The sequence below is a fragment of the Planococcus citri genome, chromosome 5 (assembly GCF_950023065.1).
Source record: "Planococcus citri chromosome 5, ihPlaCitr1.1, whole genome shotgun sequence".
In the NCBI taxonomy this organism is placed as follows: domain Eukaryota; kingdom Metazoa; phylum Arthropoda; class Insecta; order Hemiptera; family Pseudococcidae; genus Planococcus; species Planococcus citri.
Window position 1 is genome coordinate 32,146,126 of NC_088681.1, and position 26,429 is coordinate 32,172,554.

The 26,429-nt window shown below is 33.3% G+C and overlaps 1 protein-coding gene across 2 annotated transcripts in view; it reads left to right on the forward strand.

The window, feature by feature from the left end:
- The window catches only part of drongo (Arf GTPase activating protein drongo), a 41,623-nt gene that overhangs the window by 8,050 nt on the left and 7,144 nt on the right, over nucleotides 1–26,429 (forward strand). The window contains exons 2-6 of one of the 2 annotated variants that reach the window (XM_065369391.1): nucleotides 12,671–12,764; nucleotides 14,722–14,822; nucleotides 14,916–15,066; nucleotides 20,808–21,027; nucleotides 22,795–22,938. In XM_065369391.1, coding sequence (XP_065225463.1) covers nucleotides 12,671–12,764; nucleotides 14,722–14,822; nucleotides 14,916–15,066; nucleotides 20,808–21,027; nucleotides 22,795–22,938 — 710 coding nt within the window. The remainder of the gene's footprint in view (nucleotides 1–12,670; nucleotides 12,765–14,721; nucleotides 14,823–14,915; nucleotides 15,067–20,807; nucleotides 21,028–22,794; nucleotides 22,939–26,429) is intronic. The other variant, XM_065369392.1, reaches the window with a different exon arrangement.

A 26,429-nucleotide genomic window follows, 5' to 3' on the forward strand; every position in this document is an offset into this window, starting at 1 on the left:
GCTGAAGTTCATTTGTGCATATTTTATGGCATTTTTTGAAAACCTGACATTTCCAAATATCGACGGAGGATGCAGAACGACTTGAAACCTCCTTCAGTCGACTCAGCATCATGCTTTTAAAAATTATCTATAATAGGTAGAATGAATTTTAGCGTTCCAGCTTCACTGGGTATAATTCTGCGTAGTAAAATGGTTCGAAGGAAAGTCGAAAATAGATGTGCCAAATTTCAGCCCTCTGAATCTGATTGGTGAGATTTTGATGTTTTTCCATTTTTGGCCCAAATTTTTCAGCATTTGAATTTTTTAATGCTCTTTCGATCTAGTTTTGTACAGTTCGAAAATGTCTGTGCCAGGTTGGATACCTTCCTTGTGGCTATATTTCGTTAAAAGTTTTAAAAATCTTCAAATATGCTCAAAAAGCATTTTCGTCCAAATATTTGAATTTATCGTAAAGTTTTAACCCATTTTGATCGGCCACGTGACACTTTTTCAAAAAAATATCGAAAATCATGACACTAGTTTGGGCTCAAAATTCCACATTCCTCGTATGAATTTCCTTTTCTCTTCTTCAATCGATACATGAACCTTGGAATTTTTCAAAATGTTTCCCAATTGTGTAAGTACGTAATTTTTATACCTACTGTGAAGTCATCTAGTATAAAAATGCTGATTAAAGAGGTTTCAAAAAATTCTGATTCCATCGAGTTGAGGTGATGTTGATAACTTCTAAAATTTTAGTCTTAGGCTGTGAAATTGGTTCAGTTATGGATCTATCGTTCATATTGTTCAATTTTTAAATTATATTTATTTATTTATTTATTTTTCAAAAATTTATTATCTCTTCTTTTTAATTTACAATTTGAGCAAAAACGCATCCAATTTTCTGTGCCACAAATATTATATCGTAATTCTGTCGCTATAAGATTATCCTACTTCCCAAGGGACTAAAGTGTCGAGTTCGGTAACAAAATTACTCTTGTTGGCTCGGTCGAGGTCGAATGAATTTTTTTCTAGCATAATTGAGACTGTACAGTGTACAGTCTGTATGTCAAATAAAAAGAGCGAAAACTGCTTCAAAGCTAGGTTTTTAAATAGCTTCCTTGTGTCAACGTCCGTCCTTATGTGTAGTGTACGGATGGTGGAAACAATAACCTAGTAAATTAGAAAAGAATGTTTGCCTGCGCTGCGATCAGTATGCGTATGACTTTGGAGACCAGAGATCTGCTGCGCTTATGGCAATGTTACGAGACTTATGTATGTATGAATTTGTAGTGTGTGTAATTGTGTAATCAAAATCGTATATGCTTACGAATATTTCATGTGCACAACGATGAAGAGTACCTACTACCTACCTATATTTCCGCTAAATCTACTAGATTGCAAATGTACTCGCTATCGTACAGTACACGCGCGAACGCTCGACTAATTAATATAATTATGCGAATTTTCGCGCATATTCGCGTGTGTCAATTAATAAACCGTTCATACATATACGAGTAAATAGTATATTATGTACCTACCTATATATATGTACTATGCAATTCTATGATGGATTTGGGCAGCGAACCATATGGTGCCCGAGCCCTTCATCTAATATACCTAGACCTATGATGAAGAAAGCGAACACGAACTCATGTGAAAAACGTGGTTTCCATTACGTTTTTTCTACATCCCACCTTGCACCTTTTACAGCTTTACCTTTATACCGTATAGACGTACTATTTCTCCAATACTGTATTTTTAGGTAGTAGGTCTAGGTACGTGTATTTCGCGTGATTATTGTTCCCATGGCCGCGTGCACAAGTATATTATTCGTGGCAATAAACGATGCAAAGTTGCGGTCTTACGACGAATTACCATTACCGACTGTACAAAATGTAGGTACCTTGGCAGGTGTCATGGAAGATTTATGTACGGTATACCTACCCATACCTGAGTATACTTCTATCAGACGATCGATTTTTACCGAATTAGAATGCGAAAGACGAAAGACTTGCTCGTGTGCCGAAGCATGGTGCTGAAAGGTGTGGCTGATGCGCTGCTCTGCTGAAATTTGGACGATTGAAAAACTGAATTTTTCGCACTGGGACCAGAAAACACGGAATGTACAAAATATATTACGGGTTTTCTATCCTGCGAGCTGCAATTGACGTATAGTATTGATACATTGAAAATATTGGCTATATTTTGCACCAGCGAAAGATTTATGGAACTAATTTTCAAAAAATGGTTAATGCTGAATTTTATGGTGAAAATTCAACGAAGGATATTTCATTCTGATCGGAGATAATTAGTGATTATTTCAAATCGTTCCCTCGTGAGCTGTTTTACTCGAGTTTTAAGTCTTTATTCATTTTTGGCTGGTACTTTTGTATAACGTATTTTAATGACGAAGACATTTAAAATTTTGAATTTCAATTGTGGGAATATTCATTATACTTTTTTTGTACCGCTACCAATTGTTGAAAAAAATACGTACAAGATGTTCGAGCATTATGTACTTACTTCTAGTATGACATTTAAATTGTCATTTTTTTTGCTCGTTCACAAAAAAGTGAAATTTTACGATTTCACCAAGTAACTATATATACTAAACTGATGAAGCCAGTATTGCTCGAGTTTCTTCGAAAAAATAAGATTGTAGATTTTTTTTAATGCTTGAGAGTGGTATTATGCGTTGCATTCAAATACGTATAATGTTGAAAATTATGATTTGAACATGTCACACGGAGAGGAGAAGAGGGGTGTTGAATTCTGAAAAGAAATTATACGTCTTTTCAAATTTACCGAGTAATTATGTGTAGTTCAACGAGAAAATATTGGAAATGTGCAGTGTAGTACGTAACTTTGAATTCTTATTAAAATGCAAAATACCTATAGAAATTCTGGAGGCCAACCCAATTTCATAAATTGCTTGGTTTTTTAAAAAAATGGAATGATTCGTTTTTTTTTCACTTGATATTTGATTACTCTGAGTGATGATTTTGTTGTGGGAACTCTTGATTGAATACATCATTCATTTGATTTTGTTTTTATTCTTCCAACTTTCAAATTCAAGTTTTTTCTTATCACTGGAACATGGTGACCCATAGGATAGTTCTCGAAAAAAATCTCAGCTGTGTAATGTAAAACTTGAGGGAACGGTCAGTGAGGGGATGGGTGAATTTTTTTTAATTCAAGTAATCAAGTTATTTAAGTTACTGAAAGTAACATTTACTAAAGTTATCTTTTTTTAAATGTTTAAAGATTAAAATTTTTCCAAGTTTTGCTTTCTGCCATAAATCGTAAGTAGTCGCGCCTTTTGTCGAATTTACCCAAAAAGATTTGTTTCTTTCCAAAAAAAATGCTAAAAATAGTCGTCTTTTTGGCGAAAAATTCTCATTTTCTTGCCAAAAAATGCCTAAAAATTCGTTTTTTTAAGGCGAAAAGCGTCATTTTTTCGCTAGTAAGTAATTGCCAAAAGGCCCTGCTTTTATTCAAAAATTGTAAAAATTCTCGTTTTTTTACCAGAAATATTGCTAAAAAATCTCGCTATTTATTTGAAATTAAGAAAAATTTCAATTTTCTTCCATAAAATGACAATGTATCTCTTTTTTCTGAAAAGTTTTGATTTTTTGCCAGAATTGGCTAAAAAGTATTGCCTTTTGCTAAAATTGTCATTGTCTCGCATTCAACCAAAAACAGCAAGAATTCTTGGCATTTTATCACAATTTCTTTGAAGTCTCGGTTTTTATTAAAAATTTTAGTTTACTGCAAACCCCCCCCCCCCAAAAAAAACTGATTTTTCCTCCAAAAATTTTCAAAAAATCTCGCTTTTTTGCAAAAAAGTGAATAAGTAAAAATTGCTAAATTAGTCTCTCTTTTTTGACAAAAATTGTGATCTTGCTTAATGTATTAAAAAATACACTTTCTACTCATTTCGAAATAAGGTCTCAAAATGTGATGTTGATTCGAATACACATCACCAAAATAGTGCATAGATTCCAAAATTTGCAACTATGCAGCAAGTCTCGTTTTTTATTAATTTAGTTTTCCGCAAAAACAAAACAAACAAAATGATTTTTCCTTCAAAAATAAGTTTTAAAAAGTCTCGTTTTTTTTGCAAAAAAGTAAGTAAAAATCGCTAAATTAGTCTCACTTTTTTGGCAAAAATTGTAATCCTGCTTAATCATTTAAAAAATACATCTTTTTACTCACTTCGAAATAGGGTCTCAATATCGACTGTTCTGCGGAAGAAGGGCCAAACTGTTTTTTCATTATTTTTTTTTGAGACTTAGAAATGAATGAGACAAAAGGGCCAAACTTCAAGCCTTTTAGGGCCAAACTGACTTCACTTTTCATGAGGTCAGTTTGGCCCTTTTGTCTCATTCATTTCAATGTCACTGTCTCAAAAAAGGCTGAAAAACAGTTTAGTCCTTCTTCCGCAGAACAGTCGATATGTGATGTTGATCAGAATTGTACATCACCAAAATAGTGCATAGATTCCAAAATTTGCCAGTGTGCAGCTGTTTACTCTTTTTTTGGTGGGGGAGGGCGTGGGAGGGAGATTTTGTAGTGTTTTTTGGTAGAAAGACTTTATTACAAATATCATAAGCATATTTTGTGATATTTTTTATAATTTTTTGAGAAAGCTCCTCCTTTCCTCCAAAAAATATGTACAATATTATATTCCCTTCGCTGGTGTCAATGTGTTGGACTTTTTGAAACATAATATGACTAAAACGTTATCCATTTAAATTTCGCAATTCGCACCTATTTGCGGATTTTTTGGGCTACCTATTTAAAAAAATGTTAATTCCTTTAGGGTCCTCAAAATTTTCAAAACAAATGAGAATTTTTTGTAAGCTATCCTATGAATCCTCCTGCTTTAAGGTAATGAAAACGAGCAAAATGCAAAATGAATGACGCTAAAAAAAACTTTTTTTTTTAGTTGTTATCTGACAATTCTGAGTTATTTACGTTGAAAAAGTCATCTTCCCAATTATTGACTTTTTCTCTGAATGGATAGGAAAGACCAGAAGGGTATGGTTATAGTTTCACACGATTATGGTCATCTTTTGTTTGGAACCTGGAGTTTTTCTACAAAGCTCTACAACTTATTTTTATACCATAGAGAACGTCTTGAAAGGTCAAAACGATTATCTCTTAGAATAAATAAGGAATCCTTACAGAGGAAACGATATTACGTAAAATCGCATGAAAAATGTATTCGAACGAATTCACACTCTCATTCTGATGTAGATATTTACGTCTATACAGGAGATGACAATTAAAAACCTGAAAGCTCGCTTTCGGGTCATCATTCATCGTACGATTATGACTCACAAAGAGCATTTTACTCCTTCTTCTTCTAAATAGGCTGACTTAATTGAATTTTCCCGTTTAGCCGCGACAGCGACACGCATCTAGATACTATCTATTTTAATCGTCATTGTCCATACCCATGCCCATGCCCATGTTCATTTCATACCCGCGTACCATCTTCTATCATCTCTCAATTTCTTCCTCGAAATCTTGGGTCGTGTCGTTCAGAAGAGATGAGAAAATAACACTAAACTTATGACATCATACACAAAACACATGCACGCGTTCCAACACGAACCAAAACATGATAACGATGTGTTTCTCGGTAGCATAATTCGCCGGATTTACGGGGAACTTGGAATCTTGTACGAGTACGTAGGCCTAAAGTACATACATGCAACTCATTCACGAGAATGCTACGATTGCATAATTTCCTCTCTACTAATTATCGAAACGAAAGAGAAAAATATACATAGAAGAGAATGAACGATGCTTTTTGATTCCTATATGTGGGTATGAATTGATAGATTGAAATTTTTTCTCAGCTTCAGTGTCTGCCTAGTGCCTACCTATGGATTTATGACCAATATATTTGATAAATTTTCCATTGTTGGGTAATTTTTTTTTTGCCTACTTTCCTATATTTATACTCATAAATGTATCTTCTACTCCCTGTAGTAATATGCGTGTACGTGTGATACACTCGCTATAAATAACATTTTTTTTCTCTTACTTATGCCAGTACAAGGTTTACGCTCTTATGTAGATAGTTCAACTGCGCAGTAAAATTCTTTATAACGTTGGCAATTTTTTTCATCACGTACTTGTTTATTCGATACATTCTTATAGTAAAACTACCGCCACGAGTACAAGGAAGCTGTTTAGAGACCAATGTGTGTTGTGTATACTGTATAGGTTTAGGTACTGGGACTGGCCGGCGTAGGATAATAAGATTTTTCAGTCGTGTGGTAAAATTTTGCTCTATACGCCGCTGATGGATTTATTCTCTGCTTAATTTCGCTAACCATTAAGCGTATGTTCATGAATGACTTTACGTACACGAAATGACTACTTTATTAATGACTTGTTGTACGTATGTACTTTAGATACACCGCTCTCTGGTAGCTGTACTGATGCTGGTAGCATGGGTTATGTATGATAACTCGCCTTCGTGGTGTGTCGTTAATTGCTTTACTGTATGAAGGTACTTGTAACGATTTGTCTCTCATTTATTCGTTTCTAAAACGAGGATCGCGTGTCGATGATGTGACTAGTTTTATTAATAAACTCGATCGAAATGTTTCGTATGGTGAATGGGAAAATTTTCCAATTGATCGAGTGTGCTGAGTCTTGGTGCTCTGCGAACTTGTATCAGAGGGTTTTTGTCATTTCATCGAAAAAATAGGTGGACAAAATTGAGTCATAAATACGTGAAATTTCATCGTCAAGTTGGTCGAAGAATATTAAAGTAGTTGGTCATTAACTCATTATTTCAGTTGAATCAATGATTTTACTGATTTTATCATGACTAGGTACTAATTGAATCTGGGAAATTATTAATTAAATCATACAAATGCTCCATCGTTGAAAGTTTGCTGTTTTTACTGGCAAAAGGACTGAATCGATGATTTAATCAGATATCGCTTTGAGAGTGAAATTATGAATATCTGGGTTTCCATACGAAAGGTTTGCGTGCTAGTTGAAGTGGTCATATCAGCCCTTGAATGTTTTTCAAACAAACGTGGGTTAAAAACTTCCAATTGATGTGAAAATTCGCTAAAAAAAAAAAACTTTAAAAAACCCATGAATTCCCATTCCAATCTAAAAAATACCTACGTATTTCAAAAAAAAATAAAAAATATAGGTATATCATTTTGATGGAGATTGAATGAATAAACATCGAAAAACAGTTGCCTACCCCCCTACAAAAATTTTGCTGATGTCCTGTATTTTTGTCAAAATTTTTTCTCATCATTGTCAAAGTTGACCTATTGCACCAATTCGACTATCTGAAGTGAACCTGTAAAATTAATGCCTAAAATGAGGCAGAGTAATCGAATACTTTCCTGACTCGTAGATGAGTAAAATTATAGGAAATTTCAATCTACATACACTTTCCATTGTGTTCTCAATCTCGCTTTAGCGAGGAGGAGAGGGCTGATTTTTTGAAAAATATACTGTTTTTCTCACTATTGAGGTATTCCAACCCAACTGATACAAAAATTTCAGAACCGTACGTAGCTAAATCGAAAGAGCATGCAAAAATAAATTATCAGTCAAAATTTCAGGTGATATAGTAAAGTTTTCGATTTTAGGCGAATTTTTAAAAACCAAAAGGCCAAAAATGAAAAAAAAATTAAAATCTTCACAAATTGACCTACAGAGCTTAAATTTAATATGCGACCTATTTTCGAACTCTCAAATCGATTGAGAACAGTTTTGACCCGTTTTGAGCAATTCTGGAGTCTCCAGAAAATTTTTGAAAATCGAATTTTCTATTAAATTTTACCCAATGAAGTTTAAAAGCTAAAATTTATTGGATTACCCTGATTTCAACATGCTGAATTGATTGGAGGTGCTTTTAAGCCGACCTGGAGCCTCCAGCTACATTTTGCGAATTCCAGATTTTTAAGAAGTACCATTCAAAACTATGGAAATTGCTTTAGGCATTTTATAAACACAATTAGGGCTTGTTAGTCACCTACTTGACCAATGACACACCGTTTTTCGAAAATCGGTTTCTGTCGATTCATACTCGCGTAATTTTCAAATTTTGAACAATGAAATCGCTGGAGAAATGCACGGTTTGAATCGGGCAAAAACCAATTTAGGAAAAAGGGTCTGTAATCGGTCAAGGAGTCACTAAAGAGCACCAATCGCGTTTATATGTGCAAAAGCTGATGATTTGCACAGGTTTTAATGACACTTTTTGAACATTTGGAATTTCCATAATATGGCCGGAGGCTTCAGAATTGCTTGAAATCATCTCGAATCAACCCAGCATGCTGAAATTAGGGTATAAAGTAAATTTTACCTTTGCAACTTGAATGGGTAATATTTTGTGTAAATTTCAACTTTCAAAAATCTACTGGAGGTTCCAGAACGGCTCAAAACAGTGCAAAACGGTTTCCAATCGATTTGGGAGGTTGATAAAAAGGTGCACATCCAATTTCAGGTTTTCTAGGTCAATTTATTAAAATGGATATTTTTTCACATTTTTGATCCAACGATTTTCAAAAAATTTACGAAAAATCGATAGAATGTGTTTTTGCTTCTGAGATTGTGACTTTTGATGTATTTTTGCGGGTTCCTTCTATTTAGCTTTATCCAATTCAAAAAATTTTCTATCAGTGGAGAATGATACCTCTATTGTCAGACTATGCATCACCCTCTTCCTAGTTCATTTTCATTGCTGATAATTCACGTCTATAGTACGTAAATAGGAGAGAAAACCGGGGTAACTGATGCAAACTTTTGTTGAAAAAAAAAAGGAGAAAGAAATGTTATCTATCTTCCGAATTATTTCATTTTCAAAGGATGCTTTACAGATCGAGGTACACAATACATTTAACTTGAAGGACTATTATCATGGTACGAGTGTTCGTGACATAGATATATTTTAATTTTTCACACATTGTCAGCAATACGAGCATTTTTCTCGTTCATTTATTCGGAACTGATGCGGAGTGTAGATACAAAAACGTTCAACGATAAATTCAGAGATGAATGTTTATTTCAAAAATTTTCATCTGCATGTACTTCGTATAATACAATATGAATTTGATATGATACACTTCTTTGACATGTTTTCAAAGCTTTTCAGACTTTGAAAGGTTTTCAGAATCATTTTTCCGGTATAATGACGGGTAAAATGGCGACAGTATAACTATTTCCACCGTATTACCAATCGTCTCACGTATCGTATTTGTATTAGGTGAAGTTTCCCGTGAATTTCCGATACGCGAATGAGTATAGAGAATCGTATCTAAAAACGCTATTCGATATACCAGACTACCTGTTTTCTAATTTTTACACGAGTTGAATTTTAAACTTTGATGTGGGTACGAATTAATTATTTTCTACGGTTTCGCGGTTTCCTGCGACTCTTCGAGTAATAAAAGAATAAAAATACGTATCCATAATACCTTGGTTTGGTGGTGTTACACATATCAACATTTTTTTCAATGAAGAATACACGACGAGTGGGGAAAGAAAGATAGAGAAAGGCAGTTGAAAGGGAATACGTAGGTACATGCTAATGCTGGCGATATCTCCGTAGCTACCTAATTGATTTTTTTTTTACTCGTGATTTTAATTTACGATATTAATATTGGCAGAATTTTTTTCATTACCATTGCCAATACATATAAATGTAATAGGCTACTTATTACGAGGTAAATCATTTTAAATTTGTTTTTCCCTCTCGTGATTCATTTGTTTTTTTTTGTGGTTAGGTAGCTACAGTTTTCGTAGAATTTACTCGTTTTTATTTTCGGTATTTGATTTATGTTGGGCAAGTGTTACAAAATGTAGCCCTAACTCATTGTGATATGCGATCTAAACGTTTCGTTCGATTTCAATGAAAAGAAAAAAGAATTTATACAAAAATTACGCCGATTTTCTTGCTTATTTATAATTAGCCGTCATTTTTCAATACCATCTGAGATACATTTACTCGCACGAGAATAGGTAACGATGCAATTATGAAATTTCCACGAAAAATTGATTGCATTTTTCTGTTAAATTACATTTATTATGTAATGAATCTGATGATAATGATTTCTCAGTAAAAGCTTCATCTGTATAGAAATGTAATTAATTTAACGATGGTAAAATTTTCGAAAGTGATTTTCTCTGAATAAGACTATCAGAAGCCTATTCGTATAGTGAAAATTTCGGAGTAAACGTAACCACTCGAGTTTCTACGAGTTTTTCTCAGAAAATTGCTTACTGGGCAAAAATAATTAATAATAATGACCAAGATCTTGTATTGGCAAATTTTTGAAAATCCGAATCGCATTATAATAATTTTCAAAAAAATCAAAATGTGGTCAAATAAGTGTAGGTAGCTGGTAGATAGCATGAAATTAGGTTAATTCCTCATTTTATTTTCCACCATCGCGAATTTCTGGATTTCCCAATTTTAGAAAAATTCTATTATACTGTAATAGGTATTGGATTCTAAGAACTCGTACCTAAGAAGTAGAAATAGGTTTTGAAAAAATTTGAATGTGCTGGATTTCCTTCGAGCCCTTCTTGAGGAAAATGTTCGTTTAATTGTTTGTTTTTTTCGTGAAAAATAAGCCAAGTTTGTATGTTAGAGCTAAAAATACGTAAAAAGAAATTATTATCCTTTTGAAATTTTCTGGCTAAAAATAGGTCGAAATACTCGAAACATAGCTTGAAAAATGATTTTTTCGTTCCCGGAGAGGGGCCGCATACGTCAGATTAGGAGACGTAAAAGGCATATCTGCAGATGAAGATTTTGTTGGGTATTCTGCACCTTCAAACAGGGTGTCTAACTGTCTAACAGTCCTGCGTATCCTGCAATTGTCCTGATTTTTATCCAAATGTTCTGATTTTTTCAAATTTTCAATTCATTTCCATTTTTTGCGAAATTTTGAAAAAAATTCGTAGTTTTTCCATCTGACTGATGGAAAAATTTCAACTTCATTCACTTTCTTTCCTGTGTTATTGGTCATTTTAAAGAACATTTTTTTTTTAAAAAATTTTAAGAAGTATGTATTATGAAAGTTCTTCTCTTGACATTCTGAATTAGAAATTTTCCAAAAATATCATGTCTGGATCCAAAAATTATGATTATCATTTCATTGAAAACGCTCAAAACAGGTTGAAAAATTTGAAAAACGAAAAATTAAGATGGTAAAAATATTGCCACTCCCTCCCCCCTCCCCCATATTGAAATATACCTCATGACACCGAAAACTTAAAATTTACGTGTAAAACTTTGACTCCTGTTTTTCTTTCCCAAAAAAAGTTTTAGAATGTTTCCTGGATGCCTCGCTAATGAAAAATTGAAATGGTAAAGATATTTCTAACGCCTTTCTTCCGCCGAAAAAATCTTAAGATATCCTGATATTGAAAAATAGGCAAATTGACGTGTATAATGTGAAACTTCCCCTCGCCGTTCCCCCTCCGTAAAGAACTTATGAATTGTTTGATAAATATCCTATCGAAAGTCCTGATTTTTCCTTTTTGAAGTTTTGTCAGACACGTTGTCAAAACCCTGTTCTGTGGGTTTAAAAATTTCAAAGAAAAATAATTTTCATTAGCATAAATTCAAATATAGCAACTCGAAGTGATTTAAGCCTGATTATGAACACTTGGTGTTTGAAAAGCTTTGCACTAATAAAAAACTGAGAAGCAAGAGTTATTTTTTCTAAAATAGGTTCTGTCTACGATAAATTTTCGTACTTTCAAAATTGAAATGAGTATGGAAATCAGATCTCAAATGAATGTTTTGATTTTTTCCCTAAAATCTCAGTAGACAAAAAATTTTGCTTTAAAATGATATAAATAGGAGAAGAATGCGTTTAATCTTTTTTGTATGTATGTATGTCTCATTCTTCAACCTTTTACTTTGGCTCTCTCTTCATTATTCTTTCATTGATGAATATGCAATTTTGTGGTAAAATTTTTTCTCTTCGTCTTGGGTCCATTGCTTAGAATCAGTCATTGTTTGTTTGTTCTGTTCAAAGACAGGTGTGATCAATCAGGTATGGTAAGATCCGATTAGGCCTTCTCTTATTAAATCTCATCAGGTATACGAATATAGCTTTAATCCGATATCAACTTTGATTTGAACCGGTCTGATCAGATCCAATCAATTTCCCCTGAGACCTTTGAATTTGAAGCATGATGTACATACCTTTTTGATACGTAACTAGGGGCAGTGTTTTATTTTGGCTCACTTAAACAATGTCTGCAGTGAGCTTACGAGCAATGACGACTGGAATATTTGTAATCTTGTAGGAGAAGGAACTGAAAAATGTGCTCCCAACTCGTATACGAATCATTGAATGAAATGCACGACAGCGACATAATCTTATCTACCACATAGCGTTATCGCATGAGGAAATGCAAGACGATGCGATAATAATTACGAAAGGAAAGGGGGAAAAAATTGTTTGCGTAAGCCGAAAAATTTCTCGGAAATAGATAAATGACTACTTTGTCGAACACGAGCGATGCGGCTCGGCGAAGCTCGGCTATGGGTATTTTGTATGAATGATGAAGATGTCATTTTTTTTTTTTTTTTTTTTTTTTAATACACGTTAATGACGACGTTGACGATAACCGCTTCGACCTCGCTGGTGACTAAATCCGCGTATGTTTATTTTTACAGACGTGGATTGACTCCTCCGCATCGAGTGAAATCGATTACCATGGCTACATTCACTCCGGAAGAAATCGACATCATGAAATCCAGAGGAAACGAAGTAAGACAGAGACAGTAATGGCCGATGCGCGCTATTGATTTAGTTGAAATGCCATCACCGATGAGCGTCCAACTATGTATTCGCCTCCGGGGCTTACACTTGCCTTCTCTGAACCGATTCAACTCTTTATTGACATACGATTTTTATTACGTTAGAATTTGTGCGAATATGTGGTTTTTTTCTTCTTCTTCGTATGTACAACCGATGTTATATTTTCATTTCACCAAAACATACCACTACCAGCCACAAGCTATAACTACGAACTAGAAGCAATGTCAAGTTCAAGGTTGAACTAGCTGAAAATTCTCGTCTGTAGTGCCTGTTCGTCTCGATTTTCCGACCAACGACACGTATTTTCCCCCAATTTTTTCAGGAATTTAATCGGTCCTAGTATTTGAATTGTAAAATTGAACGTCGAAATGAATTTTTTTGGTTCGAATTGTCGAATGAACGAGCTTTCGTTAGAATTCGTTTTTCTTGAAAGGAGTAAACATTTTCGGAATTTTTTCTACCGTAGGATGGAAACAGGAATACAATTTTTTTGGCTCATCTTTATTTGGAAAAATACGTGTAACGAGTTCTATGAAAAAAATGCACATATCTGTACAGTAAATTGAACGTTCAAAACAAATGTAAAAACTGTCTTGCAATGATGCAATCGACGAATAGCTGCTGCTGATGGCTTATGCTTCTTATTTTGGCGTTATTTATGGAATTAGGTATTCTAGGAATTTTAAATTACGTATAAATTGAATTGTGATTCAGTATTTAGCATTTACTTCGCAGTAAATACAATTTTCCTAAAATTACATTCAGCTTTAAACATTTTACACCTTGTGCTACCTCTATTGGATTTGAAAATTAATTGAATTCGCTGTCGAACGCAGGCTATTTGTATTTAATTTCAGTTACTTACTCTGCGAAAAATAATTCGTTCATCGAAACAAGTTTTTCAATTTTTCTCAAGGTAAAAGGCGAAGAAAGTGATTAGTCTTCAATCTTCAGTCTCGTTAAAACGTAATTTAGCCTTGAATTCTGTTTTGTTTTCGTATTTATGGGTTATTTTTTCAAATTGACTACATTCTTACAGTGCTTATTTTTTTTTCCTCGTTTGCAAAATTGATACGTGAGCATTGCTGTATTATTCGAATTTTTCGCTTTTCGATGAACGATAGGTAGGTTTCATGTGTTAGAAATCGATTGTGAAACGGTAAATATTTGTTTCCGGCTTCTTTGAGGTAGGATATGATTTTTTTTTAAATTTAAACATTATTGAAGGTGGTTTTGGCGATTTCTCTGGTACATACTTAATGCGTGATTATCTTCTCCTACATTATGCTTTTTTTTTTAGGGAAAGAGGAATCTAGATTTTCAAAACAAAAAGATCCTTTTGGTCACTCTGTTAAGTGTTTTTTAAGACCCAATTCTCAATTTTTAAGTCACTCTGCCTGCTTCGTAGTTAATGCTTACCTTTCTAAAAAATGATTTTTGTCTTCCAATTTATGATCATTTTCATTTTCACCTGTTCTGTTCTGCCGTGAGTCGTTATTTCATAAATCATTGACTTTCTCGTCTATAAGATCGATTTAATTGAAAAAATTGCATCCGACTGATATCGAATTGTTTTAACAATTTGCGGCTTCATTTACACCCCCTCCTTTCCGTTTCCTGTCTCATTTATCGTTTTGGTAGATCTGTTTCAATCGTAATTATAGAAAAATAACGTGGTCTGGTGTATATTTTGCGTTGGCTGTGTCGGAAAAAAAGAGTAAATCGTCGATAAATTGTACATCCGATGTCTACCGGACGGGAAAGGAGGTTGATGACGTCATCGGCGCGGCGTCGTATATGTACACTACACGCTATGTAGAGAAAGTGTAAAGAAAGAAAAAAAAACAGTAATTACCAATGTATTAAAAATTAATTATCGTTTGTGTGTATATTTATGGTGTTTCAGTACTGTAAAAATCTGTGGCTCGGATTGTACGACGCTGAAATACCAATAAAAGACGAACAGCAAATAAAAGATTTCATGATAGCCAAATACGAAAAGAAAAGGTACGAGGAAATGTGCTTTATTTGTGTTATTTTTTACTCGATTGAAATTTGGAAATTTTCTCCAATTGTTAAAATATTCCAATTTTTTCGCAGGTATTACGCCGATCCTGTTATATCTAATACACATTGCGTATTAAATTTCGCAAACGGTTCGAGAACGCCGTCTTCGATATCATCTACGTCTTCTTCATCGCATAATTCTCCGTCCAGTCAAAATTTATCAGATTCGTCGACGAAAGCGCAGGTGAGTTGGTCTTTTATGTACATACAACCTCAACTACCTACCTGTAAACTATTAATTGATTGACTCTGGTGATCGAGCTCACAAGCTGTTTAGTTGTGGTTTTTATATTTTACTTACAAAGCTCATAGTCACTCGATCGAATGCTTTTAATAATGGTTTCGCGGAATAGCCGCGTTTGTATCGGGATCGTTACCGCGAGATGATATAAATGTACTTCTGTGTGCTAATTGGGAAATATACAGTAAATACGAGTATACGATGAAAAAATAGAGAGAGAGAAATACCGAGCTTGATGGGAATTTCGTTGGAAAAAATTAATCGATCGTTACTCACTCAGGTTAAACTAAGTTGTTGTTTGTGAGGAGCACGAAAGCATTCGATCGTATCCTTATTCGTCCGCGTTTCTTATTGTTTATCCTTATCAATTTATTATCAAATGTGTAATTTTTGATTTCTATACCGTTCGTATCATTGGAACGTAAAGATAAGAAAATTCCTAGAATTTTTACCTTTAAATTAGTCGTTCAGCGAATAGTGTTGGTAATAATGTCCATTGAACTATATGGTGTGAAATTTTCACTTTGATGCACCTCAAAAATTTTTTCAGAAAATTGAGTGACTTATTATCAACAAATCTTTACTTACAATATTCTCAAAAAATCCGAAAAGAATGCCTTTTGCTGATCAATTTCCTCCAATTATTGTTTTATCTAAACAGGGAGTTTGAAAACATTCATCGACGCTGAAAAATAAAAACAATTTTTCTTCAACAGAAAAATTTTTTTGGTTTCAACTTTTTGACATTCGAGAATGATTATACTCATAAATTTGAAAAAATTTCATGAGAAAACTTCAATTGAAAGATGAGAAAATCAGGCTGCTATTTTACGAAAAAATTTGATCAGAGAATTGGGGAATCGTCAAAAACGAAAAATCAAAATTCATACTTTATAGCCAAAATACATCGTATGAAAATATTACTTATATGAAGTTGTCGAAAAAAAAAAAAAATTGAGAAGTAAATTTATTTATATGAGAAAAATGTGATGAAATGGCAAAATCAGTCCAGAATTGATTGAAAATAAATCGAATTGGTAAATAACTGAAAAAAGTTGACGAAATGTCATCAAAATTGCCGTTACGTGATGGAAAAAGTTTTCTGAAATTCATGAAAAATCAGCTCAACTTACTTGGAAAATAATTAAACACAGTCACATATGAAAAGAGTTTTCAAAAATTTCAGAAAATTACTACCTACTGGAATTTTTACAAATGACGTACTTACTTCGTATGAACAAAATCGAGTAAATTCATCAGAAAATTAATAAAAACTGTTGAAAATTGAGAAAAAAATGTGAAATATTTTCAACCCTGGGAATTTTTCCTTAAAATTTTGCATTACCTTCATTAATTTTTATATAGGGTATAAAATACGTCAATTCGTTGTTGGCTTTCGAATATTTCTTTTCCTCTTTGTTTTGAGAAGTTTTTACAATTTCATTTCAGGCAATTTTTACGTATTTTTTCAATTTTTTAAACGGATTTTCAACCTTATTTGTGTTGATGATTTTTTGATAATTTCGCACAAATTTATTCATTTTTTGTATAATTTTTTCTATATTTGACACCACTTCGGAATTACTTTGGGTACCACTTTCGAGACAGATTTTAGAAATTTTTGTCGATATTCTGTGTAATTTTTGTTTTGAGCTTTTAATGGATTTTTTTACTTGTTTTCATAAAGAATCGTAACATTTTTAAATTCATTATGATTCGTTCGCAAACGATTTGATCAGAAGCGAACAATAAATCACGAATGAATGAATCACCATGTAAATCAGGTCAGATAAAAGAATAATACTAATAGGTGCCATAAAATTTGACTTTAACAAATCTATCAATTAAAATTGGAGTGAGTCGAGAAAGACTGATTCACTTTGAAATCAAATCAAAGACTAAATGAAACATCTAATCTATCTATAAAAATTGTAAATGATTTTGTTCACGAACGATTTGCTAAAAGAAAAAATATATAGTTCGCGAATGAACGAATCACAAGTACGTATGTATTATCAAAAACTAGACTCAATTCATTCGCAAACGATTTGCTCGAAATCGGCGATTCATTCGTTCTCGAATGAATCACTACCTATAATCAAATCCAGGGAAGAAAGGCGAGGCAAAATTTGACTGTTTCAAAAATAACATCAATCAGAATAGAAGATGATTTGTTTGTGAATGATTTATTTAGAGGTGAAAAAATTGTTCTCTAATGAATGAATCATCCGATAAATCGAGAGGAGACCTGACTTACTAATCCTACCAAACCCAAACCACTCATCTTCGTCCGAAAAAAGGATACGTCACGTTGCTAGTACAATTGGAATTTGATTTCGAAAATTTAAGTAACAGTTTTTTTAATGAGACGTGAACATATACTCTGAAATCCCAAAATATTTCAACGAATTGTCAAAAATTATAGAAATTTTCATAACATTTAAAACTAAAATTAAGATCGCCAAAGTCGAACCCACCCTCCCCCTTCTCTAAATCGATAGTGATCTTTTTTTAACTGATCTTGAACCTCTGGCAAAAGTTGACTTTTGTCTAGTGATTTGTAATTGTTCCAAAAAATGTTGTAATCCACTCCAGCAGTTGAAAATTTAATCCTACCATACGTTTGACATTACGAGAAAGTTAAAAAGTGAAGATTTTTTTTTTTTACAATCTGGAAATTTATGAATGAAAAAAGTTCAAGAATCGCCCAGTTTCCTGCGGTATTTCTCTTCGAAGGAGTGACGTACTATTTCGATTGATTTTACTTACCATCGAAAATTATTATATTTATAGTAAAATCCAAAGATAAGACCAGTGCTTCATTTCCGCTGGTTTATTTGTAAATTTTACGCACTACGTAGATAAACAAAACGAGAATGAGAATCTGACCGGAAAAAGCTCAGCGATAAGTACATAACACGATGGTTGAATTTTTCAAGGGGGATTTTTTTTTTCTTATCAATTGTTTATGTCGCCAACTAAGTATTATATAAATACACATTATTGCAATAGAAATTCATTCATTTACGAGGCGATAGACCGAAAGTGAAGGTGGTTAAGTGTCGTGTTTTTTTTTTCGGTAAACGAGTAGTTTTTCATCTTCATTTTCGTTTCGTTACTTTTCGCGTGTTTTTCGTGTTGCATTTTTTTGACATCTTCTAACTATACGATGGTGAGATTTCTTTTATAATTTTTTTCCATGTGAGGGTTTCTAATTGATGTTGATTAATTGCTACTTATCGACTCTCGGTCAATAAACTGTTGAATATTTTATTTATGGCAATCAAGAGGCAGATATATTTTTTCCTATAGTTTTAATTCATGTTAGAAACTGTTACTTGATAAACGTGTAGATCAGTAGCCCTCTTTTTCGATAACACTTTTAGATCAAATTTTTAAAAATGAGTGAATCTGATTTTTTGAATGAATGGATGCTTAAATTTCTCTTTGATAAATTTTCTACTACACATGCACCGAAAATAAGGAGGGAATGTAAAAATTTGAACTTACGTACTACGGAGAATACTACAAAGTACATATTCCTTTAACGATCATAAAATTACCGTCTACCGAGTGTTACTCATTAGGAAGAAAATTATGCCCAGATTGTCACGATACGTATTAGCCTATGAGTCATTGCTTAAGATATTTATTGTTGGTACGAAATTCTTCGATGATTATTTTTTCGCATGGATTAGAATGGTGAATAATTTTTAAAACAGAACCAGAACGTGGAATAATTTTCGTACCAAAATGACTGGTTAATTCCGAGTAAAAAAATTTGAAATCCAAAATCTTAGTTCTGTGAATCGATTTTTCCACGTTTGAGAATTTTTTCAAAATTTAAACGCACTGAAAGTTGGTTTGGAATTGAATAATTTTTGAACTTGATTTTTTTGTCACTCCTCTACTCCCCTTCGCTCACTCCAATCAATTATTGATTTTTTGCTTTCCAAGCCGTAGTGAATTTTAATGTTTATGACATCATAAGTTGAGTTCTGAATCATCCGTTGTCATTCTAGAAAAATTCAAAATTTCCTTTTGAGAACTTAAACTTTGAAGGATTTGGTTGATGGAAGAAATGAGCTGAAATTTTTTCTCTTACCCTAAAATATGCTAGTTTCAAGTCATTGGGCAGCCTCTTGTAGACTTGGATGTGATAGTTTTCAAAAAAAAAAATCATGTAGGGCTCAAAATGGGCTCAGATTTGGGTCGATTTGGGCCCAAATTTTCAAAATCCGTTTCTGTCGATGTCTATCAGAAAATCAAAAAATCGTTAGGATGTTCCAGAACGGTTGGAAATTGGCATCAATCGACCGAATTCCAGCCTTTTACTTCAATTTGATCGAATTTTGATTTTTTTTTTTAGTCTTAAAAAATGGACATTCGCATTTTAAAAGATTTAGCTATAAAAATGAAATTAAATTAGATTCCATGTGTGTCGATGGCGAGGAGAGGGAGAAAAAAGGGGAAAGTCTGCACTCTTTAAAAATTATGAAAATTTGTTGAAAAATTAAAGAAAACCCCATTTCATGAATGAAGATAATTAAGAATCTACTTCGTTATCTGGTAACAAAAATGGATAAGTTTTGCTTTAATCTCGTAAAGTAAAAGTTGTTATTTTAAAATGCAGGGTTGTGCGTTAATTTAAATTCGTGTTTTGTGCCATGCCATACTTAATAATATTTTTCATTTATATTTTAGCTCCTCCGGAATGAAAGATGAGCAAAAAGTTGTGATTTTTTTTCATGCCATCTTGTTAACTTCCCGTCGCGTACGTTCGAATTTTTCGTATTTTCGGTCTTTTAAAAGTTGGCACCAAAGTTTCGTGTCCTTTTTTGAGAAAAAAATTACCGCGACCCTCGGTATCTTTACTTCTTTAGTTTTAAAGTCGTGCAACTCGATAGAAGAAGTTTTTTTAGGTCGAATTATTCAATTATCAAAGTATGCTCCAAACTTCGGTATCCTCCGAAATCTTAAAATGGTAAAATTCCAAAATAGGAATTTTCTTAAATGCTCAAAATTACCAATCTGTGTATTGAAAAAAATCTACTTTTATATGTTTTGGACAGAATTGATTCCATTTAAAATCGAATGATTGGTTTTTTATTCGAACTAAACGTAAAACATGGTTTTTTTCACGCTTCCTCTAACAATTTTCCAGACCGTATGTCACTGGCAAATACGAAGTAGAGATGCTCGAAACAACGTCATTAACCAGGCTCTGCTCTGCTCCTTTTTTCTCTTATTTTTTTTGTCGCGTTTCAGCAAACGCATCGCCGATCGTATTGAAATCGACGCCATATCGAATAAAAAATTATTGCGCGCGACCTAGTATCCTAATTCGCGTAAGAAAAATAAAATGAAAGAAAAAAACCACGCGCCGCAATCGTGTAAAAAACTCGTTTATCGAGTGTGTTTTATTGTATTTGTTTTCATATTATATATTTTTTGACAGCTGTTAATTGGTGCATCGATCGAGATGCTCGTGTCGATTTTTATATTTAGTTACATATATAGTTATTTGTATGGTATATTAATAAACACACGCCGGCAATCGATGGATTGTTAATAAATAATGAATTATTATTTGTACGCGCGTGTGTCTGTGCGTAGTATCAATTAGCACGTCTTGTATAATGTGTATATTAATTCAGTGGGCGGTATGATTTGTGCGGTTTCAGCCTGCAGTACGGTCTCAATTTTCATCTAAAGCCAATTCTGTAACGTCGTCGACGAACAGCAGTCAGTTATTCCCGACGAATTTCGAATCTCCGATGTCGTCTTCAGCATCGTCCGTTGATCCTTTTGGCTCGTCCGGATTGGATTCTTCGTCGTGTTCCGAATCGTCGTTCGCTAATTTCGATAATAATCCTGCCTTCGGATCTAATAGAAGTGTTCCAGGTGAGTCGAGCATTCAAATTATTGTCAACTGTGTACTGACTCAGCAGAGCTGAAGTTTATCGACCCTTTGAGACCTGAGAGCAATTTGGTTGGGGGAGGGAGGGAGGATTAGCGCTGTAGTGGATGTGATTTCCACTCAATACATGTATTCCTATAAAAAATTTTGAGTTTGAGCCAATTCTTTAAAAAAATTTCAAAATTAGTTTTCTGATTTTCGAAACGTTCATTTCAAAGGGGGGGGGGGAGGGATAATAAACTCTCAAACCGAAGTAAAAAAGCAAAAAATCCATATTAGCTCACTTAAAATGTTCTGAAATATTGCATCTAAATTTTCGTAATTTAGCTCTCCCCCTCTTCCTCTCCCACCATGTGTGATTTTTCGAGGGAATTTGAAGATCTGTTCCGACGTCACCCTGCTCATTCAAAATTTCAACCAAAATAAAATTCGAAAGGAACTTGGTTTATGGAAATTTTTAGTGTAAGTACAATGTATTTTTAACATGAAAAATTCAACTTTTTCTGACTTTTCACACTGCACTGTGAAATTTGAAATGATTAAGTTGGTACATCCAACTACCAAAAATTAATCTAATTCATTTCCAACACGATCCTTCGAATTAAAAATGAAAAAAAATGAATTTTCTTTGATACAAATTATAAAAAATGACAATAAACGAGTAATTTTCATAGATTTTTCTGTAATTTCCTGTGAGGGTATCTCCATCCCAATTTATAATTTTTTTGAAAATTCCGCAAGAGGAGGGCGTAGAAATTGTAAGATTTGAAAAATTATTTTAATCTGAATAATTATTTTCATTTCGAAAAATTGTACTTCATTTTCAAAATTCATTTTGAGGTATACTACTCAAATTTGAAAGATGAAAATTGTCCCAAGATCAATTTTCAAGAGTACTAAAATTTTGAATAAATGCAGATAAGTATTAAAGATAATTGTCTGTCTGAATTTTTCTTCTGACCAAAATTTTTAATGCTGGAATGGAGTGGAAGGAGATCAAAATTTGACCGATGTGTAAATATTCCGAAATTTTTTTTTCGTGGTGGTGGGGGGATTTCTCTTCTGCTGGTTTCAACTTTGCAATATTGTGGAGGGGGAGGCAAAAAACGCATTTTGCATTTGGTCCCAATTTTTTGGAGGACTTGAGAAATGAATGACTCAAAAAGGGCATCAGTGTTCCGTTTTTGAAAATCATTTTAAAATTCAGTTTTTATGGGGATCTGTGAATAGAAAAGAGAGGAGAAATTTTGAGTTGTCTTTTCTTTCAATAAAATGGCATTTTTTTGAATTGAGAAATTTTTTGGGCTTTCTAATTTTACAATTGTTAGAAAAATACGAATTTTCAAATTTTTTGCTTCAAAACATTACTTGATTGATAAGACTTGGCTCTTCTGAATTGCTTTCTGACTTAAGTATTTGTCACATGACTAAGAGTAAATAATTTAACGAGAAAATTCTTACCCCCCCCCCACTCTCTCTAAATCGTTTTGGAAATCAGAGACGAATGATTTCAAAATGTCAGAAAATTTCATTAAATTTCAAAACAAAATCATCTACTGCTTTTGAAATTTTTTTTCAAATCTCATCATGCGAGTATTCTCAAAGTCTCCCCCTTCCCTCCCCTCCCCCACTCCAGATTGCTCTCGTCAGATCTGCAAAGGATCGAATATCGAAGTATGAAAAAAAAAAATCAGACCATTAGCGAAATAGCGTTATATTGTTTCTATGATTTTACTTTTTACTTTTCTAAGCGACTCGAAACACGATCGGAAATGGAGGCGTTTTTACTAATTACAACAACAATTTCGCCGGATTAGGTTTATCTTGGGCTTTACCCAATAATACGCTGTATAGACCCTCATATAAAGGGTTACCATTGAATTTCGGCAGATGGAGTAAGTCATACTACGATGACGTAATACGACAAAAGTGTGGCTTGTGTACTCGTAGTATCTCACTTTAGAGCTTTTCAAAGGCGAATGTATTATTTTCTTTAACCATTTTGATCTTATTTTCAAGTGTTTTTTCCTAACTTAAACTAATCGAGGGTTGTCGATTAATTTGTCGTTCGAGTGGTTAGGTTTTTTTTTTCATCGCCTAATGGATTTTTGTTTTAATTTTTTTGAAATGTGCGTAGGTAATTGAGATGGAGAGAAATGATGTTTATCAGTTTTCTCATGATAAGTATCATTACGAATGCTTTCTTTGATTAGTGACGTAAGTAAATGATGGGTCATTGTTGCGAAATTGAAATTGAAATTTTTTAAAAGCAATATAGTAATTTTGTTGAGTCAACATGTATCTGAGTAGTGATACTGTTTAATCATGGCCAATGAGTCATTGATATTGAATTGCGATCGAAAATGTAATTTTATTGAACTTTAGTAGACGTTTCAATGTTCATTTCATACGCACATATTCACACATTCTCGTTCTCTGACTGATGGTTTGGTTGACAGTATAAATAGTCAATGTACGGTGCTTATCGCTGCAAAACGAGTGGGATGAGGAAATAATCATTATTATTAAGTAGATATTTTCATGGTTTCTCGAGTATTTATCGAAAAATTATTTGCTCGAATTTGAAGTATTATTTCGATTCGTTTCCGGTTTTTCGATCGTCTTTTCATTAGTAAGACATGAAAAATAATTTATTGGTCTTTTTTGAGGGGGAGGGGGAGGGGTAAATGATGCTCGTCATTAGAATTTATTCTATACTTATTTTGGCATTTCCTTGAATCAAAAAAAAAAAAAAAAAAAAACTTTCACCCAAATCATGTTGAATTTCTGGAGGACATCATTCTATAGCTTTTTCGAACGAAAATCCGAGATTGCCATTCATTATTCGGGTTCTGGACTAACGATGAATTTGAGGCACCCGAACGACAAGATCATACTCCCACTCCCACTATACCTCGTTTCGATAACCACCACCTTAAAAAAATTTTTCTTCGAATTTACACATAATAAACAGGAAGCAATTAAACGCAGTGCAGCTTTTTTTTAACAACCTATTTCCCATATTGCATTACACACCGTGCACGTTCGTACACGGTACGATAAAGTAGGTAGTTCCATATATACAAATTACAAAGTATATAGAAAAAATTTCTGACAATTTCATTTCTACGTCAATTTATGGCTCGAAAACGAGCTCGCCTTTAACAAATTTTCATCACGTATCGTTCACACTACGTTAAGCCTTTACAAAGCCATAAAACACGTACACGCGTATCCTTCGCTACAAATACATAAATGCTTTAATACACGTTCCATATCATCCTATATTCTTGGGTATGGGACATGGGTGTAGGTAGGTATATGCAACAAGTTCAGCGTAACAGAATTTTTTTTCTCAACGTACACACGTTGCCGTAATATAAACCGTAAGTCTTTTCAAAGAGTATCTCTTTGCGTCAAGTCACCTCCGCACAAATAACGAACGCCTCGCTAAACCCTTTTTCCATCTCATTCGCGATGATAATAAATACCTACGTAGACTTTAAGACCCGAGTAACGTAATATTCGTCATTAATAACGTAATGCCAAGTTTGGCGAAAATTTCCTCGAAACTGGTCGTATATTTACGCAGCGTACCTAAGGCTTATGTATTCCACTCGTACTCTATGCCATTTTGATACAGGTATTTTCTGATTTTTTTTTTCTTGAGGAACCATAAAGTTGGGTTTTTCTAAATTCACTTCGTATGAGTCAGAACTATACTTATTAGCACTTAAGAGGAGCAGGAAATGATGATTAAAATTAATCCAAAATCGTATTTTTATTTTCTTCTTGGAAACGTACCTACTTGACTGTATGAGTAATAATAGATCATAATTTAGACTTACATAATGTTCTGGTCGAAGTTCACGCCGCAACGAAAAGTTGTCTAAAGACATTAGCAGCAAGCAGCTAGAGAGCTACTGTCCTAATCTTTTACAAAGTTTGAAAACTTGATTATCCTGTTGGTACCCCTTTCTAATGGATTCTGTTTCGTAAAAGCATTCATTTTCCAAAATTTGGAGCCAAGAAATAACATTTTAGGTGCTGAATTCACGTTTTCGATTTTTGAAAATTGGAACCTGGATCCTGTCTCATAAAAATTGACAACATTATTGGTGAAATTGAAGCAAAACGTGGAAATTTGGTTGTTGCACTATTTTAGACTTTTCTAATCGAGCATAAAAATGCTCAACATGAAATTTAGCATCTATACCAACAGCGGTGGCAGCCTAGATTTCGCCTGGGTGTAGCGAAACAGGGGTTGGTTGAAAGAAAAAAGGGTCGATTTTTTCTGGGTGTAGCAACAATTTTTGAGGTTCTTAAACTGACTGAAAAAAAAAACAAAAAAGAGAGATTTTTCACTATTTATTAACTTTTACCACAAAAATTGAGTCTGTGTGGGTAGCCAACTAGCGAAAAACGAACAAAACGAATAGTTATTGCTAAAGACTTGAGTTATAACAATGTAAAATTTGAGAATAATTTTTTTATGGGTGTAGCGAATTTTTTCTGAGTGTAGCAAACTGTTTTTCTGGGTGTAGCGAACTGCTTCTGGGTGTAGCAGCTCGCTACACCCGCTATACAAAGGCTGCCACCGCTGTAATACCAACTTGAATTGACCGCTCTCATGACCCCTAATTTGGTTCGATTTTGGTCAGTTTTTTTTTTTAATTGAAAAAAAATATATTATATCTGCTGATTTAGCTCCATAATTTTCAGCAACTGCAATCAAGAATTTTTGGAGAAAACATGTCATAAATGAGGTGATGGTGAAATTTCTTGAAAAGTTGGTCTTTTAATTTTTAAAAATCCTCAAAAAATTGAAAAATAAAATTCTCTTGGGTGGTGTATTTTTGAATGCTTTTTTGATTCATCTTTGTTTGGCTATAAAAAAATTTCTATCAGACAAATTTTGAAAACTTCAATAATCGATCAAAAAGGTCATACAAAATATCTTACGGAAGTTGGTCGTTTTTTTTTTGGTGAAATTTTACGGATTTTAGCATACCTAAAAAACTTGATTCAATGACCTTTAAAGTGGGTCGTTTTTGACTTTATTTCTGAAAGTTGGAGGGAAATCAATACAAAATTCAAAGTTTTAAGCGAGACTTTTTGGCGGTTTTGGCATAAAATTGGCGCAAAAGTATGAGAAAAGCAGAATAAGCAAGTCTGTTGAACACTGATAAAGTGAGTCGTTTTCGACTTTTTTTGAAAAATTTGGGATGGAGATCTAAAAAAAATGTATATACGGAGGTCTCAAAAGACTGCGAGAGAAATTTTCGGTCTCCAACTGGGACCATCACATTTTATAAAATTTATAATGGAACTTAATTTTCTGATGAGATTGTTACCTACTATTTTTGCCGGAGTTGCGAACCCCTGA